A 17,400-nucleotide genomic window follows, 5' to 3' on the forward strand; every position below is an offset into this window, starting at 1 on the left:
TCAACTCGCAAAGTTTGTCAAAATGATCGCTTGCCAGATGTTGGCTATAGATGCAGTACACTTGAAACACATCACAGAACACAGCAATAATTAGGGATCTATCTGAATCATCATGGTAAAAGGAGCGGTGGATGTTTGATTTTCCTGTAAAGAGTCTATCCATACGATTTGAAATGAAGTGCCCGTAACGGTCACGTAACTAACACTTTTTATGGGTAGAAAGAAAAGAAAGGAGACCGTTCATCAACATGCGCACGCCGAGGCCAGTTATGGTCTTAGGCTGGTGTATACATGCATGATCGTACTGGGAATATTACCGCTGTCTTTTATATAAGTCTCTGTGTTATTAATCTGTCACGTTCATTTGAAGCGCGCCACACACGTGCAGCTGATCAGTGCAGTGAATTCTTTTTCTCTTCCTTATTCTGCATTTGGTGGATTTACAACATATCTAACTATAGCGCTTGCAATGTTTTTATGCAAAATCACGATTTCTCGATAAAAAAAAAAATCGTGTCAACACGCAAATTCGAATTAATCGGAAAAATCTGCCAAACCGCCCAGCCCTACGTTAAGATAGACTTGTAAGGTGGTACATGCACTATAGTAAAAGTGTTTTGATGTCATAACACAGATTTGAGTAAGGAAAAAAGAAAAAAGTATGTGTTTATTAACTGATAACCTGACGTTTTACTCATGATTTGTGTAGAAGCGATAGTTCACCCAAAAATGAAAATTCTCTCATCATTTACTCACCCTCATGATATCCCAGATGTGTATTACTTTCTTTCTTCAGCAGAACACATTTGAAAAAAAATAGAAAATCATCATAAACATCATCCATACGACTCCAGAGAGTACATTAATGTTTTCTAAAGCAACACATTTGCTTTTGGTGAGAAAAAGATAAATATTTATGTACTTTTTAACTATAAACCATCGCTTCCGGTAAGCTTCACGAGAGCGCCGAGTTCACGTGTGACATATTCGCGTTGCCATGATACAGACGTAATCTCATGTTCTCCTCTCGTTTGAGACATCCAGGATAAGCACACAAACGCACCATTGTGAGAAAACAAACAGATAAATACAGATCTAAACCAAAATCAACAAAGTTGTTCTGGCTGTGATGCACTGAGCTGAGATATTTTTCTTCAAATGTGTTCTGCTGATGAAAGAAAGTCATACACACCTGGGATATCATGAGAGTGAGTAAATGAATTTTCATTTTTGGGTGAACTAACCCTTTAAATAAAATAAAATTGATAGTTGTTCTAGCGCCTCTAGTGTTCATTTCATCTCTTAAAAGAATTAGTACTGAAGAAAGCTACACTGGTAGTGTTAGAGCCTTAAGTACCTGCTACCAAGAGGATTGGCTGCTTGTCTGGATGAAGCTCCATCTGCCGGGCAATCCAAGGTCCATCAAAGTGAGCGTACCACCAGCCCTTTTTCTTGTTCTGTGGGTCTTTGTACTGGTCAGCGGGGCGGATGAAGGGAATGCGAAAGTAACGTTGCTGTCGGTTCATTGTGATCTCTTGCTGCCGGGCTGGGATGGGCGGAGCAGGGTTCTGCTGAGCTGAAGTGATATAACAGTATAATTACAATATTATATTAATAATACTACTATTCTGAACTAGATTTGAAGAAAATGTTAAGAAAATGTAGATCTGAAGAAAATGTAGTTGTCTTGTCAATGCAAAATTTGCCACTGCGGTGTTCCTAATGGTTGCCAGGGTGTTGCTAAGCTGTTCTGAGTGATTTCTAGCATGTTGCTATGCGGTTACAAGGGTGTTCTCGGTGGTTACTTACTAGCCCACGTAAAACAAGAGACCACCGCCATGCCATATCCACGATATTCTGGTCCCTAGATATGGCTTGGATTCCTCCTTCAAAGTAAGTCTAAACGAGCCTTTTTTTTTTCATCATCTTCCAGGTGAAAATCATTACATAAATAAAACATAAAAGTCTCTAGTCAACAAGCATGATTTGGGGTATCATTAATGTCAGTAGCACAAATATCGCAGGACGAGTTACACATCAAAATGTAATACTTTTTGGTTAGGGGTTTTGCCATAGCAAACTCCATTAATTAGTAATATTACAAATGAACAAAAAACTCTGGATATTACGTTGTCTTATTTACCAACTATTTATATGTTCTGTGCAAAATACATCTAAATCATTCATAGATGAACTCATAAATGAGAGTACATCTTAAATTTGTCATTCCTAAAGATCAAACACATCCAGAGTTCGGCATAATGTCAAGAAAGTTCTCCGAGAACTTCTTTGTAATCCAGTATTGACTTTGCAAAGCTAGAGTCCTGATTCCATCTTTGGCAGAGAGCACAAGCCCTGTATACCTGATAAAAACACTCAAACAAATGTTTTCAAGGTAAGACACATCTGAGGATTTCACAAAAAGAGAGCCAGAGAGATTCAAGAAAACCTGCAGGTCGCTGAGCGCAACCAAAGGCACACAACTCTAAAATTACAGCTTGTTCTGCATGAGCAAACACTTAAAACACACAAAAGTCTTCCAGCAACCGAATGGGAAATAAATGAGAGGTGTGATTCCCTTGAAATGACATTGAGTGCCTCCAGATGTGCATCACAATGCTAACATTAATCAAAAAACTGCACAAGACTGCATGTCGGAAAGTTCTTGAGAATAAGAACAAACAAAAGAGCGTGCTAATTCAACCTTTAGAAAGTGCTGCAGCACACACACACAGTCCATTAATAATGAGTAGTAGCTGAACATGTTGTATCCACCCTTTAATCTTTCCAGAAAAAATGGTATGCTGAATCACCTTTGCCATTACAAAAGAAATCATCGGTTAGATAGGCGCCTGCCGTACTGTGAGATTTGTATTCCATTGTTTTTACACTGCACAGGGCATTCTCTTGGGGAAGCAGGTAATATCTTACCATAGTCAGTGACAGATTTGGGGGCCCTCATCTCTGTATCTGTGTTTCGCTTCTTGTTCTTTGATTTCCAGGCATGGTAAACCTTCAGACGACGATGAAATTCCTCACGGCATGCTGCCAGCAGCTCTATATCTACAGGGGTGAGATATCACATAGGTTCAGTACTGCATTTTCATGCATGACAAGTTGAGTTTCACACAATGACCCATCATCGTATGTGGTTAGGTGCATGCTTAACATGAATATGGAACTTATTCTATCTATCTATATGGAATCTATTCACTATAAATAGTTTGTTTACGTAGGAATTTTTGCATTGTGACATGACAAGCCAGCACCCATGTGGGCAGTCATGTGTATTTGGGTTACTGATGTCAAAAATCCAAGGACATCAGGGCAAGCTGACTTTGTAGCCTAGTTTCAATAAAAGGTCTTTTAATGCTGGGGAGGAGGTTTTGAGTTCTGAAAGTTAAAGTTGTCATAGTAGAAAGTGCTCTTTTATTTCAAAGGATCGAGTGAAATTTGATTTCTCATTACATAAGCCATTTAAATCAGGACACATAAAAGTTTAATCAATATGACAGACCGAGAGAGGGGTCTCTATCTTTTATAGTGCTCTTTACTTTATAGTATAATGTCAAATGTCATGACTGATTTGATTTCATCAGTAAATTATTATGATTTAACTGGATAAGCATGCACTTCCATTAAATATGTATTTTTAAAAGAATATTTAGATGATATCAGAGACAATATTAGTTTAGAAACAATACCATTTTAATTTAAAATAATTTAAATGTATGCAATCTGTGACAGTATGAAAGCAGCATGTATTTAACATAATTTTAATATTTCCATTTGGTGTCACCACTGCACTGTTCTGGGCTGATTCAAGGAAAGGAACTGTTTTGCATGTATTTAAAGTAATAATAATAATAATAATAATAATAATAATAAAAACTTTCAATTATAATTTTTCTTGATTCAGGCTTAGTTTAAAAATCGTGAACTGAACCGTGAGTTCAATATTGTGAACCAAACCGAATCGTGAGATAAGTGAATCGTTACTCCCCTAGTATATATATACACCAATCAGCCACAACATTAAAACCAACTGCCTAATATTGTGTAGGTCCCCCTTGTGCCGCCAAAACAGCACCAATACGCATCTGAGAATAGCATTCTGAGATGATATTCTTGATATTCTAGAGACTGTTACACGTGGAAATCCCAGGAGATCAGCAGTTACAGAAATACTCAAACCAGCCCATCTGGCACCAACAATCATGCCACAGTCCAAATCACTGAGATCACATTTTTTCCCCATACTGATTCTTGATGTGAACATTAACTGAAGCTCCTGACCCGTATCTGCATGATTATATGCACTGCTGCCACACGATTGTCTTATTAAATAATCGCATGGATGATTGTTGGTGCCAGACGGGCTGGTTTGAGTATTTCTGTAACTGCTAATCTCCTGGGATTTTCATGAACAACAGTCTCTAGATAACCGCTCTGTACAATTGTGGTGAGAAGAATAGCATCTCAGAATGCTATTCTGAGATGCGGGTTGGCGATGTTTTGGCGGCACAAGGGGGACCTACACAATATTAGGCAGGGGGTTTTAATGTTGTGGCTGATCGGTGTAGATATACTGTGTGTATATATATATATATATATATATATATATATACACACACACACACACACACACACACACACACACAGTTGAAGTCAGAAGTTTACATACACCTTAGCCAAATACATTTAAACTCAGTTTTTCACAAGTTTATATTCAATTTGTTAGCATTTGTTAGCATTGCCTTTAAATTGTTTAACTTGGGTCAAATGTTTTGGGTAGCCTTTCACAAGCTTCTGACAAGAAGTTTTGGCCAGGAATTTTGGCCCATTCCTCCAGACAGAACTGGTGTAACCGAGTCAGGTTTGTAGGCCTCCTTGCTCGCACACGCTTTTTCAGTTCTGCCCACAAATTTTCTATCGGATTGAGGTCAGGGCTTTGTGATGCCACTCCAATACCTTGACTTTCTTGTCCTTAAGCTTCTGGGGTCTGAGGGTGTTTTGGGCCCTGGAGAAGTTTTGACATGCCTTGACATTTGTGCTTTTTTCAGTTGCTTAAAAACATATTAATGGCTAAAGTTTGATAACACTGTATTCAGCACAAAATGGGCTACAATAATATGTGAACAACATGTATGTGCATGTTTGTATTTGAGAAAATAATGTTTATGCGTGGTTTTTGAAAAAACAACAATTTTAAGTCTCTGAAATAAGGCCATATAACACATACTAAACATTTGTTCACAAGACTTTTGAGAACTGGATCTTGTAGCCTAGTTTTTTCTACAAAAATGATGTGAAAACCATCCTGATCACTCATTCATACAAAACAATATAGTCATTTAACTTTTGTAAGACACTTTTAGTGTTAGAAAGGCCATATGCGAGGAGGCATGAATGATCATGAATATTGATGTGATTCACACCTGAGGAGACAAAGACCCCTCCCCTGAGAGAGAATGAATGTGAGGAGACTTAATGATTAAATGTATTATCTGACTATACATTTTCTTTACATAAAGACTTTACTTAAAAACTTTAGACCTACACTACCATTTAAAAGTTTTAGATCTGTAAGATTTTTTAATGTTTTTAAAAGAAGTCTCTTCTGCTCACCAAGGCTGCATTTATTTGATCCAAAATACAGCAAAAACAGTGATATTGTGAAATATTTTTACAATTTAAAATATCTTTTCTCTTTGAATATATTGTAAAATGCCATTTATTCCTGTGATCAAAGCTGAATTTTCAGCATCATTACTGCAGTCTTCAGTGTCACATGATCCTTCAGAAATCATTCTGATAGGCTGATTTTCTAATATGGGCATATTTACAGCACATTGTACACATTTACACCCAAACAGATATTTGTAAGCACAAGCTTCGTTGATGATAATGAGGCAGCATAAACACTAGTTAAGATATAATCTAAATATTCATATTATTATTTATATCATATTACATATCATATTTATATCATACAGCATACAATTTAAATACCTGCTTTAGCCGAAACAACATTTAAATGTAACTAAAACTTGCCTATTGGGACATATTTCAAATTTCAATACTGTGAATCCTGGCTGGCAAGTCTGGAAATAGTCCAACTAGTAAAATATGTCCATGTTTATATAAAATAGCATGTCAACTAATATGTAAGTAAAGACTTACTCATCCGAAATTGTATCCTCGGCTGGATCAAGTCGCTCTTCAAAATGCAAACATTCATCGTCGGAGTCCTGCTCTTCTTCTGAGGAAAATGTGAACTCTTCGTCACTTAGGACCATCTGAAGAGCTTCCACACCTGTGTAGCATGCCATCTTCCAAACGCGCAGGAAAGTGAATGAATCTGATGATGAACTTGATGCTTTTTAAGGCACTGTCGGGGGCGTTTACCATTTGCATTGATCGCCTCAGCACATTACCGTATGAATAGCGCACTCTACTGGTGGGTGTGATCTCATTAGGGATAATTAACTGAGCCAGGAGAAACTGTACATCGCTTTGTTTCAGTCAGATTACATTGCAGAAGAATATTTGTTTTAAATTTGAATTCTTTTATTTAAAAGTAGTCATTTTAAGCTTTCTTTAGACATATGTTTCATGTTTGTGTGATAAGTATTCGCGTGTTTCAGTTCATTTTTGTGACGTGTTTCAGAAAGATGCTCACGGAGACAGAGAAGGCTGAAAGCGCACCCTGTTTATTTTCTTTATTTTACAAAAGCACAAGGTTTTGTTGTTATTGTGAGTGTATACAAATAAAAGTAGACCCTTTATAGTCTCTAATGATGTCTTACACTTATCTGTATGACCAAAAATGACGGAGTATTTTAAGTTGTTTCCGACGTTATGAGGAAAAAATCCAGCAGGATGCGCCGGCGCATCCGTCGACCCCAGAGGGTTAAGCCATTTTGCCAAAATTCTGGAGGTATGCTTGAGGTCATTGTCCACTTGGAAGACCCATTTGCGACCAAGCTTTAACTTCCTGGCTGATGTCTTGAAATGTTGCTTCAATATATCCACTTAATTTTCCTTCCTCATGATGCCACCTATTATGTGAAGTGCACCAGTCCCTCCTGCATCAAAGCACCCCCACAACATGATGCTGCCACCCCCATGCTTCATGGTTGGGATGGTGTTCTTTGGCTTGCAAGCCTCACCCTTTTTCCTCCAAACATAATGATGGTCATTATGGCCAAACAGTTCAATTTTTGTTTCATAAGACCAGAGGACATTTCTCCATAAAGTAAGACCTTTGTCCCCATGTGCACTTGCAAACTGTAGTCTGGCTTTTTTATGGTGGTTTTGGAGCAGTTGCTTCTTCCTTGCTGAGCAGCCTTTCAGGTTATGTCGATACAGGACTCGTTTTACTGTGGATATAGATACTTGACTACCTGTTTCCTCCAGCATCTTCACAAGGTCCTTTGCTGTTGTTCTTGGATTGATTTGCACTTTTCGCACCAAACTACGTTTATCTCTAGGAGACAGAATGCGTCTCCTTCCTGAGCGGTATGATGGCTGCATGGTCCCATGGTGTTTATAATTGCATACTATTGTTTGTACAGATGAGTGTGGTACCTTCAGGTGTTTGGAAATTGCTCCCAAGGATGCACCAGACTTGTGGAGCTACACAGTTTTTTTTTTCTGAGGTCTTTTTTCTGTTGATTTTCGCATGATGTCAAGCAAAGAGGCACTGAGTTTGAAGGTAGGCCTTAAAATACATCCACAGGTACACCTCCAATTCAGTACACCTCCTTTCAGAAGCTAATTGGCTAACTGTCTAAAGGCTTGACATCATTTTCTGGAATTTGATGCTTTCCATCAGCTGCTTAAAGGAACAGTTAACTTAGTGTATTGTAAACTTCTGACCAACTTGAATTGTGATAGTCAATTAAAAGTGAAACAATCTGTCTGTAAACAATTGTTGGAAAAATTACATGAGTCATGCACAAAGTAGATGTCCTAAATGACTTGCCAAAACTATAGTTTGCTAATATTAAATCTGTGGAGTGGTTAAAGAATTAGTTTTAATGACTTGAACCTAAGTGTATGTAAACTTCTGACTTCTGCTGTATACATACACACACAGCTCTAGAAAAAATTAAGAGACCACTGCAAAATTATCAGTTTCTCTGGATTTACAATTTATAGGTATGTGTTTAAGTAAAATCCATGTATAATTAGTTCATTTCATATTCAATTAGGAATTCAAAATCGGAAAAACAAAAAACTACTTGTTATTTTATTATTCGTTTGCAAAACCAATAGTCATTTCGATTTAATGCTCAAGTTAAAAATAGGAAATTGGAAAAATATCCACGGAACACTGGTCAAAGGCTACCCATATTCCCATTCAAAAACATGGATGTTGGAATGATCTGAGCTTGGAATTAGTACTCTTTGCTGCCATGTAAATACTTATTATCTTATATCAAATATTAAATGTAATAATATCTTCCAATTTATTTGTTATTATTATTATTATTTATCATTTGTTATTGACTGTTGTAGCTGTTATAATTCACTGGCATGAATGCTCATCTGTCTTGGATGCACCCTACGTTGTACATCATGATGGCGCCGCGAATGGCTGCCTCGGTGTGGAGCACTTCTATTGTTTTTGTTTGTTTGTCCTGTGTTTAGTAATCTTTTTCCAGTCAGTTTTACCAGAGACGAACTGCTGAATATTGGACAGCATATACCAGTCAATCTTTTCCCGGATTTTGAATATTCAGACGTTTTGTTTGACATTTTAGTCAGAGGCGCGGCTGTGTTGTTTAAACGCCCTATGAGACGTAGACGAGGAAGACGAGCCGGTGCACTGGTCAAGCTCCGTCGGCGGGGCTTTCGAACAATGCAGCCGAGCATTCATCTAGCGAATCTCCGCACTCTCCCTAACAAAACGGATGAACTACATCTCCTCACCCGCACAAACAAGGACTTTTCAACCTCTGCTGCCTTGTGCTTCACAGAAACCTGGCTGAGTGAAGCCATTCCGGACAGCACGTTACATCCGCCAGGCTTTCAGCTGTTCAGTGTGTGTCACCTTGTGTGTCTGTAACAAGGCCAAACATTCAAGGGTATGTTTACTTTTGATCAGGGCCATTTGGGTGATTTCTGTTATCATTACGATTTAAAAAGGAGTCAAACAACGTGATATCAAATGGCTTCATATGATCAGTATCCTTAAATAAAAGTTTTTTTGCATGATCAGTCATATTTTCAAAATCAATGCCAAAATTTCACAATTTCTGCCAGGGTATGCAAACTTTTGAGCACAACTGTATGTATATGTATGTATATATATTCATATATGTGTATATGTATGTATGTGTGTATGTATGTGTGTGTGTGTATGTGTGTATATATATATATATATATATATATATGTGTGTGTGTGTGTATGTATGTTTATATACTTTTTTCTTTTCAATATTTATCTATTTTTTATTCAATTTTAATTATTTCTTTAAAGTCTTGTTGCTGTTTTTGTATTGTTGTGTACTGGAAGCTCCTGTCACCAAGACAAATTCCTTGTATGTGTAAGCATACTTGGCAATAAAGCTCATTCTCATTCTGATAATATGAATACAGTATTAGATTATTTAAAATAAATAAATAAATAATAATTCACCAAAATGTTATTTTCACATTCCAAAGGTTGTAGTAAATTCTCAGTAGAAAAACTGATTTACAACAGGTGACATTATTACAGTAAATCCAATAAAATGAGTACAATATTAGGTAATTTTAGCATATTTTAGCATTGCAGTTCCAAATATCTGGGAATGGAATGCATTTATGGTCTGAGATACCAAGTAGGAATATCCCACATCCAACTTGAATGGTACGCAGCATAACTGTGTACCCTGATGAAACTAAATTTATTGCAAGCAACATTTAAATTGCAAATATTAATAATAGATTTTTCCAGATATTATAGACCTCCTTGGTAGATTCATATGAAAAATTATGATTTTTGAATGTCTGTTTGGGAGACTTTCATTTCACAAAAAAGTCATGCTGCAGTTAAAATTAGGCTTGCTTGAGCATTAAGTGTCATTTCAAGTTCTGGCTTTCGTGCGTGGACGTGTTTTTAAAATGTCAATTGGTATTACAAGTTAGCTACGACATAATGTATGATGCCCAAAGGCATAGGGTGTCTTATTCATTGTGAAACTGTGTTTTCTTAATGGCATGAAGGCCTAGATGTTAAATGCACGGCCCGCCACTGTCCTGACATGACCCTTCAGCATGACAATGCCACCAACCATACTGCTCGTTCTGTGCGTGATTTCCTGCAAGACAGGAATGTCAGTGTTCTGCCATGGCCAGTGACGAGCCCAGATCTCAATCCCATTGAGCACGTCTGGGACCTGTTGGATCGGAGGGTGAGGGCTAGGGCCATTCCCCCCAGAAATGTCCGGGAACTCGTAAGTGCCTTGGTGGAAGAGTGGGGTAACATCTCAGAGCAAGAACTGGCAAATCTGGTGCAGTCCATGAAAAGGAGATGGACTGCAGTACGTAATGCAGCTGGTGGCCACACCAGATACTGACTGTTACTTTTGATTTTGACCCCCAATAAATTAGAATGTCATGGAAAAGTTCATTTATTTCAGTAATTCAACTCAAATTGTGAAACTCGTGTATTAAATAAATTCAATGCACACAGACTGAAGTAGTTTAAGTCTTTGGTTCTTTTAATTGTGATGATTTTGGCTCACATTTAACAAAAACCCACCAATTCACTATCTCAAAAAATTAGAATATGGTGACATGCCAATCAGCTAATCAACTCAAAACACCTGCAAAGGTTTCCTGAGCCTTCAAAATGGTCTCTCAGTTTGGTTCACTAGGCTACACAATCATGGGGAAGACTGCTGATCTGACAGTTGTCCAGAAGACAATCATTGACACCCTTCACAAGGAGGGTAAGCCACAAACATTCATTGCCAAAGAAGCTGGCTGTTCACAGAGTGCTGTATCCAAGCATGTTAACAGAAAGTTGAGTGGAAGGAAAAAGTGTGGAAGAAAAAGATGCACAACCAACCGAGAGAACCGCAGCCTTATGATTGTCAAGCAAAATCGATTCAAGAATTTGGGTGAACTTCACAAGGAATGGACTGAGGCTGGGGTCAAGGCATCAAGAGCCACCACACACAGACGTGTCAAGGAATTTGGCTACAGTTGTCGTATTCCTCTTGTTAAGCCACTCCTGAACCACAGACAACGTCAGAAGCGTCTTACCTGGGCTAAGGAGAAGAAGAACTGGACTGTTGCCCAGTGGTCCAAAGTCCTCTTTTCAGATGAGAGCAAGTTTTGTATTTCATTTGGAAACCAAGGTCCTAGAGTCTGGAGGAAGGGTGGAGAAGCTCATAGCCCAAGTTGCTTGAAGTCCAGTGTTAAGTTTCCACAGTCTGTGAGGATTTGGGGTGCAATGTCATCTGCTGGTGTTGGTCCATTGTGTTTTTGAAAACCAAAGTCACTGCACCCGTTTACCAAGACATTTTGGAGCACTTCATGCTTCCTTCTGCTGACCAGCTTTTTAAAGATGCTGATTTCATTTTCCAGCAGGATTTGGCACCTGCCCACACTGCCAAAAGCACCAAAAGTTGGTTAAATGACCATGGTGTTGGTGTGCTTGACTGGCCAGCAAACTCACCAGACCTGAACCCCATAGAGAATCTATGGGGTATTGTCAAGAGGAAAATGAGAAACAAGAGACCAAAAAATGCAGATGAGCTGAAGGCCACTGTCAAAGAAACCTGGGCTTCCATACCACCTCAGCAGTACCACAAACTGATCACCTCCATGCCACGCCGAATTGAGGCAGTAATTAAAGCAAAAGGAGCCCCTACCAAGTATTGAGTACATATACAGTAAATGAACATACTTTCCAGAAGGCCAACAATTCACTAAAAATGTTTTTTTTATTGGTCTTATGATGTATTCTAATTTTTTGAGATAGTGAATTGGTGGGTTTTTGTTAAATGTGAGCCAAAATCATCACAATTAAAAGAACCAAAGACTTAAACTACTTCAGTCTGTGTGCACTGAATTTATTTAATACACGAGTTTCACAATTTGAGTTGAATTACTGAAATAAATGAACTTTTCCACGACATTCTAATTTATTGAGATGCACCTGTATGTGCGACTCAAATATTCAAGCCATATATTAGTGAAATCAAATAATCAAAATGCACAGTGTCCCTTGGCTATTTTTCCAATTTCCTATTTTTAACGAGCATTAAATCGAAATTACGAAAAACAAGTCATAATTTGTTTTTTAAAATTGGTTTTGTAAACGAATAATGAAATAAGTCATTTTTTGTTTTTCCGATTTTTAATTCCTAATTGAATATGAAATGAACGAATGATACATGGAGTAAAATGTTTTTTTTAAATTATTATTCTACAAAGTACTGACAACATTTCTCCCAAATTCCAAATAAAAATATTGTCATTTAAAGCATTTATTTGCAGAAAATTAAAACTGGTCAAAATAACAAAAAAACATGCAGTGTTTTCAGACCTCAAATAATGCAAAGAAAACAAGTTCATATTCATTTTTAAACAACACAATACTAATGTACTACATTGATTTCTGAACTCTTCCTAAGTTAAAACATTAGTATTGTGTTGTTTAAAAATTAATATGAACTTGTTTTCTTTGCATTATTCGAGGTCTGAAAACACTGCATCTTTTTTTGTTATTTTGACCAGTTGTCATTTTCTGCAAATAAATGCTGGCCAGATACAGAAATACTAAACCAGCCCATCTGGCACCAACAATCATCGATGCGATTATCTAATCAGCCAATCGCGTGATAGCAGTGCAGTGCATAAAATCATGCAGATATGGGTCAGGAGCTTCAGTTAATGTTCACATCAACCATCAGAATGGGGAAAAAATTTGATCTCAGTGATTTGGACCGTGGCATGATTGTTGGTGCCAGATGGGCTGGTTTGAGTATTTCTGTAACTGCTGATCTCCTGGGATTTTCACACACAGCTGTCTCTAGAATTTACTCAGAATGGTGCCAAAAACAAAAAACATCCAGTGAGCGGCAGTTCTGTGGATGGAAACGCCTTGTTGATGAGAGAGGTCAACAGAGAATGGCCAGACTGGTTCGAACTGACAAAGTCTACAGTGCATCCAGAAAGTATTCACAGCGCTTCACTTTTTCCACATTTTATGTTACAGCCTTATTCCAAAATGGATTAAATTCATTATTTTCCTCAAAATTCTACAAACAATACCCCATAATGACCACGTGAAAGAAGTTTATTTGAAATCTTTGCAAATTTATTAAAAATAAATAAAATCACATGTTCATAAGTATTCACAGCCTTTGCCATGACACTCATAATTGAGCTCTGGTGCATCCTGTTTCCACTGATCATCCTTGAGATGTTTCTACAACTTGATTGGAGTCCACCTGTGGTAAATTCAGTTAATTCAACATGATTTGGAAAGGCACACACCTGTCTATATAAGGTCCCACAGTTAACAGTGCATGTCAGAGCACAAACCAAACCATGAAGTCCAAGGAATTGTCTGTAGACCTCAGAGACAGGATTGTATCAAGGCACAGATCTGGGGAAGGGTACAGAAAAATTTCTGCAGCACTGAAGGTCCCAATGAGCACAGTGGCCTCCATCATCTGTAAATGGAAGAAGTTTGGAACCACCAGGACTCTTCCTAGAGCTGGCCGCCCGGCCAAACTGAGCGATCGGGGGAGAAGGGCCTTAGTCAGGGAGGTGACCAAGAACCCGATGGTTACTCTGACAGAGCTCCAGCATTTCTCTGTGGAGATAGGAGAACCTTCCAGAAGAACAACCATCTCTGCAGCACTCCACCAATCAGGCCTGTATGGTAGAGTGGCCAGACGGAAGCCACTCCTCAGTAAAAGGCACATGACAGCCCGCCTGGTGTTTGCCAAATGGCACCTGAAGGACTCTCAGACCATGAGAAACAAAGATTGAACTCTTTGGCCTGAATGGCAAGCGTCATGCCTGGAGGAAACCAGGCACCGCTGATCACCTGGCCAATACCATCCCTACAGTGAAGCATGGTGGTGGCAGCATCATGCTGTGGGGATGTTTTTCAGCGGCAGGAACTGGGAGACTAGTCAGGATCGAGGGAAAGATGAATGCAGCAATGTACAGAGACATCCTTGATGAAAACCTGCTCCAGAGCGCTCTGGACCTCAGACTGGGGCGAAGGTTCATCTTCCAACAGGACAACGACCCTAAGCACACAGCCAAGATAACAAAGGAGTGGCTCCGGGACAACTCTGTCAATGTCCTTGAGTGGCCCAGCCTTGAACCCGATTGAACATCTCTGGAGAGATCTGAAAATGGCTGTGCACCAACACTCCCCATCCAACCTGATGGAGCTTGAGAGGTCCTGCAAAGAAGAATGGGAGAAACTGCCCAAAAATAGGTGTGCCAAGCTTGTAGCATCATACTCAAAAAGACTTGAGGCGGTAATTGGTGCCAAAGGTGCTTCAACAAAGTACTGAGCAAAGGCTGTGAATACTTATGTACTTATGTGATTTTTTTTATTTTTTATTTTGTACGGTAACTCAGATAACCGCTCTGAGAAGAATTTTATCTCAGAATGCTATTATGAGATCGGTATATATATATATATATATATATATATATATATATATATATATATATATATCCATAAAAAGTGGGAAAAGTTGTTGAATCAAAGTTGTTGAATCATTGCAGATTTGCAGTTCCAGGTTAACATTTCCCTTGATGTTTTGATGCAATATGAGAAATACAGAATGTTTGTTTTTGTGCAAGTGGCAAGTCAAGATTACTGTTGCATAAATTTACCACTGTCCATTGTCATTAAATAGATATGCACATATTCCGTTACGAATGTCATTCACACAAACTGCCAAACCTCACAATTCCATATATTATTTAGTTTTCTTTCCTTAAAAAAGTAACTAAATGCTTTAACGCAGGGATTTTCAAACTAGGGTCTGGGGACTGCAAGGGGGCGCTTGAGGGTGCGTGGAAATTTTGAAAGAGAAAAAGATTTTACAAAATGTATTTTTAGAGTAGTCAAAGATAACTTGTTAACTTAAGATAATAATTATGTTTAATTATATACAGTATGTTTAACATTTAATTTTTGTTTTTATTTTACCGAATTACAAATGTTATATAACCATTTATTTCTTCTTTCAAAGAGTGTTTGGAAATGTTGAGATTAATCATGATTATTATATTCTATAAAAGATGCACTGTCAATTTAATACAAAGACACTAATTTCAATAATCATAATCATCATATTTAGGTGTCCTTGGCATCAAAACGTTTGTAAACCCCTGCATTAATGTGTTAACGATGAAAAAGCATGCGATTAATTGCGATTTAATATTCTAATCGATTGACAGCCCTAGTTTTAACATTGAAAGTAAATAATTAATAGATTGAGAACACGGTCCACTCTGAAAAATGTGTGTGCCATCCTAATTAAATTTTTAGATTGTGGGACGTGAGAGTGAGGCAGCAGTTTCCATCTCCAAAATATGACTGTTGACATTAATGGTTCCACGTGAGCAGGAAGATCCCAGAGATCACATAAAGGGGAGTCATTGCTCTTACCACAGGAGGTGTTGATTGCGTCTCGCAGCTCAGCGTACTTCCACTTGCTCAGGTCATATTTCTTCACCCCAGACGCCACCTTGTTGGCCTGTACCTGCACACCCCTGTGATTGCACAGAGGAAGAACAATTTGCACAGCCCTACAAAACACTTCAGGAGTTTTTCTTAGCTTCATATTTTTCACAGGCATAGGGTTTGTTCTATCCAACCAGAGAACAAATCTCAGTTCCCAGCTGCTAAATGTTCCCTATGCCACAGCAGAATTAGATGATTAATTGGCCTTATGCTTACGTACAGATACATTCCCTTTGAAACTTGTAATGACATGGAAATAGCATTGATATGGCCAAATTAACACCTCACTGAGCAAATTACTTTTGATACAGCCTTGGCAACACTGAGCTGCAAAAGGGAGGATGGTTAATGGTGGTTAATGATGGTTAAATGGTGAGAGAAGCACTGGCACAGACGGCACGTGAGCTCTGCACTGCCAGGTTTTTTTGCAGTCATCTGAGAATCACGTCAAGTCCTTACTCCGACAGCACTGAGAGCTCTAAGCCAATCAGAGCAAGGATTTTCCTCTTCTTTACTAAAGATGCATCAGGTCTGTGAGGAGTCTGTGGGGCAATGGCCAAAACCCAGAGAGCTTTGCTTCTAATCCTAATGTCATCACTAAACTTATCAATTTCAAGGTGTCTGTACAATGTGATCACAACTGTTAGTGTGTGGATATTCGATATGGCTTCAGGCAATGCCTTGGGTTGCCAAAATTAAAACAGTGATTGCAATCGGACACCCCTGCCAAAGCCTAATTAGACTTTTAGTAGAGGATGCACAGTTAGAGTTATAGGGTTTGTAATTTAAACTGACCAAGAAGTGTTTTCCTACTTGGAAAAAGACAATTCAAAATGGCTATTTAAGCTGGACTCCAATATAATGAGGTAGTAGATTGTAGACCCTGTAAACTCAGATTCACACTGAAGATGAGCTGATTCAAACAAGCTTGCATTTGAAGAGAGAAAAATTTGACCATTTTAATGGATACAAACTAGATTTTTGCTGCTATAGCGCCCCTTGTGGCAATGTATTTTCAACGCGTACTTGCATTGTGTTATGAATTGCAGTCTGATACACTTTGGAACACAACAATGCACGAAATTGAGCTGATGTAGCTTGAAAGATCTACATTCACATACTTGCTTCGAGTACATTTCAGGGGTTAGGGGGTTCCTAGGGGGATTTGGATGGTTGCTAGAGCATTGCTCTGTTGTTGTTAGGGTGTTGTGGGTGGTTGCTAGGTGGTTGCTTAGTGGCCCAATACGAAAGAGTCTCTATGATATTCTGGTCCCTAGATATGACTCAGGGGCATATCACAGAAACTTCCTATCCTAAGTCTTAAGATCACAACTTCAAGTTGGGATTCTAAAATCGCCATGGTTAACAAAGTGATAAGACAGGATTCAAAAGTTAGGACATTTCTTTAAAAACGGTCTTAGGTATGTCCTTATCGACAGGATTTTACCCTGTTTTATCATCTGCAAAGTGAAGTAATAGTAGCTTATTACTCATGCTTGCCTTAGCAAGCACCACTAATAATGAACTGATGGCCTCATGAGACATTATTTTTGAATTTGGTGACTTAAATGAAGAAACTCACCATTTCCAACCTACTTAAGATCTCCTGGGCCAAAGCATCTCTACAGAAGACAATTATTCCCAGACCTGGGGCCAAAATCAGAACTCAAAGCACT

At 38.3% G+C, this 17,400-nt stretch overlaps 1 protein-coding gene across 3 annotated transcripts in view; it reads right to left on the reverse strand.

The window, feature by feature from the left end:
- Window positions 1-17,400, reverse strand: part of LOC127411044 (unconventional myosin-VI-like) — a 97,286-nt gene that overhangs the window by 2,540 nt on the left and 77,346 nt on the right. For 2 of the 3 annotated variants that reach the window (XM_051646374.1, XM_051646373.1), the window contains 3 exons: window positions 15,650-15,753; window positions 2,932-3,063; window positions 1,358-1,576 (listed from right to left, as the gene is read on the reverse strand). In XM_051646374.1, coding sequence (XP_051502334.1) covers window positions 1,358-1,576; window positions 2,932-3,063; window positions 15,650-15,753 — 455 coding nt within the window. Of the gene's footprint in view, window positions 1-1,357; window positions 1,577-2,931; window positions 3,064-15,649; window positions 15,754-17,400 lie in introns of those variants that run through there. The other variant, XR_007892215.1, reaches the window with a different exon arrangement.

Source organism: Myxocyprinus asiaticus, chromosome 20 (assembly GCF_019703515.2).
Source record: "Myxocyprinus asiaticus isolate MX2 ecotype Aquarium Trade chromosome 20, UBuf_Myxa_2, whole genome shotgun sequence".
NCBI lineage: Eukaryota > Metazoa > Chordata > Actinopteri > Cypriniformes > Catostomidae > Myxocyprinus > Myxocyprinus asiaticus.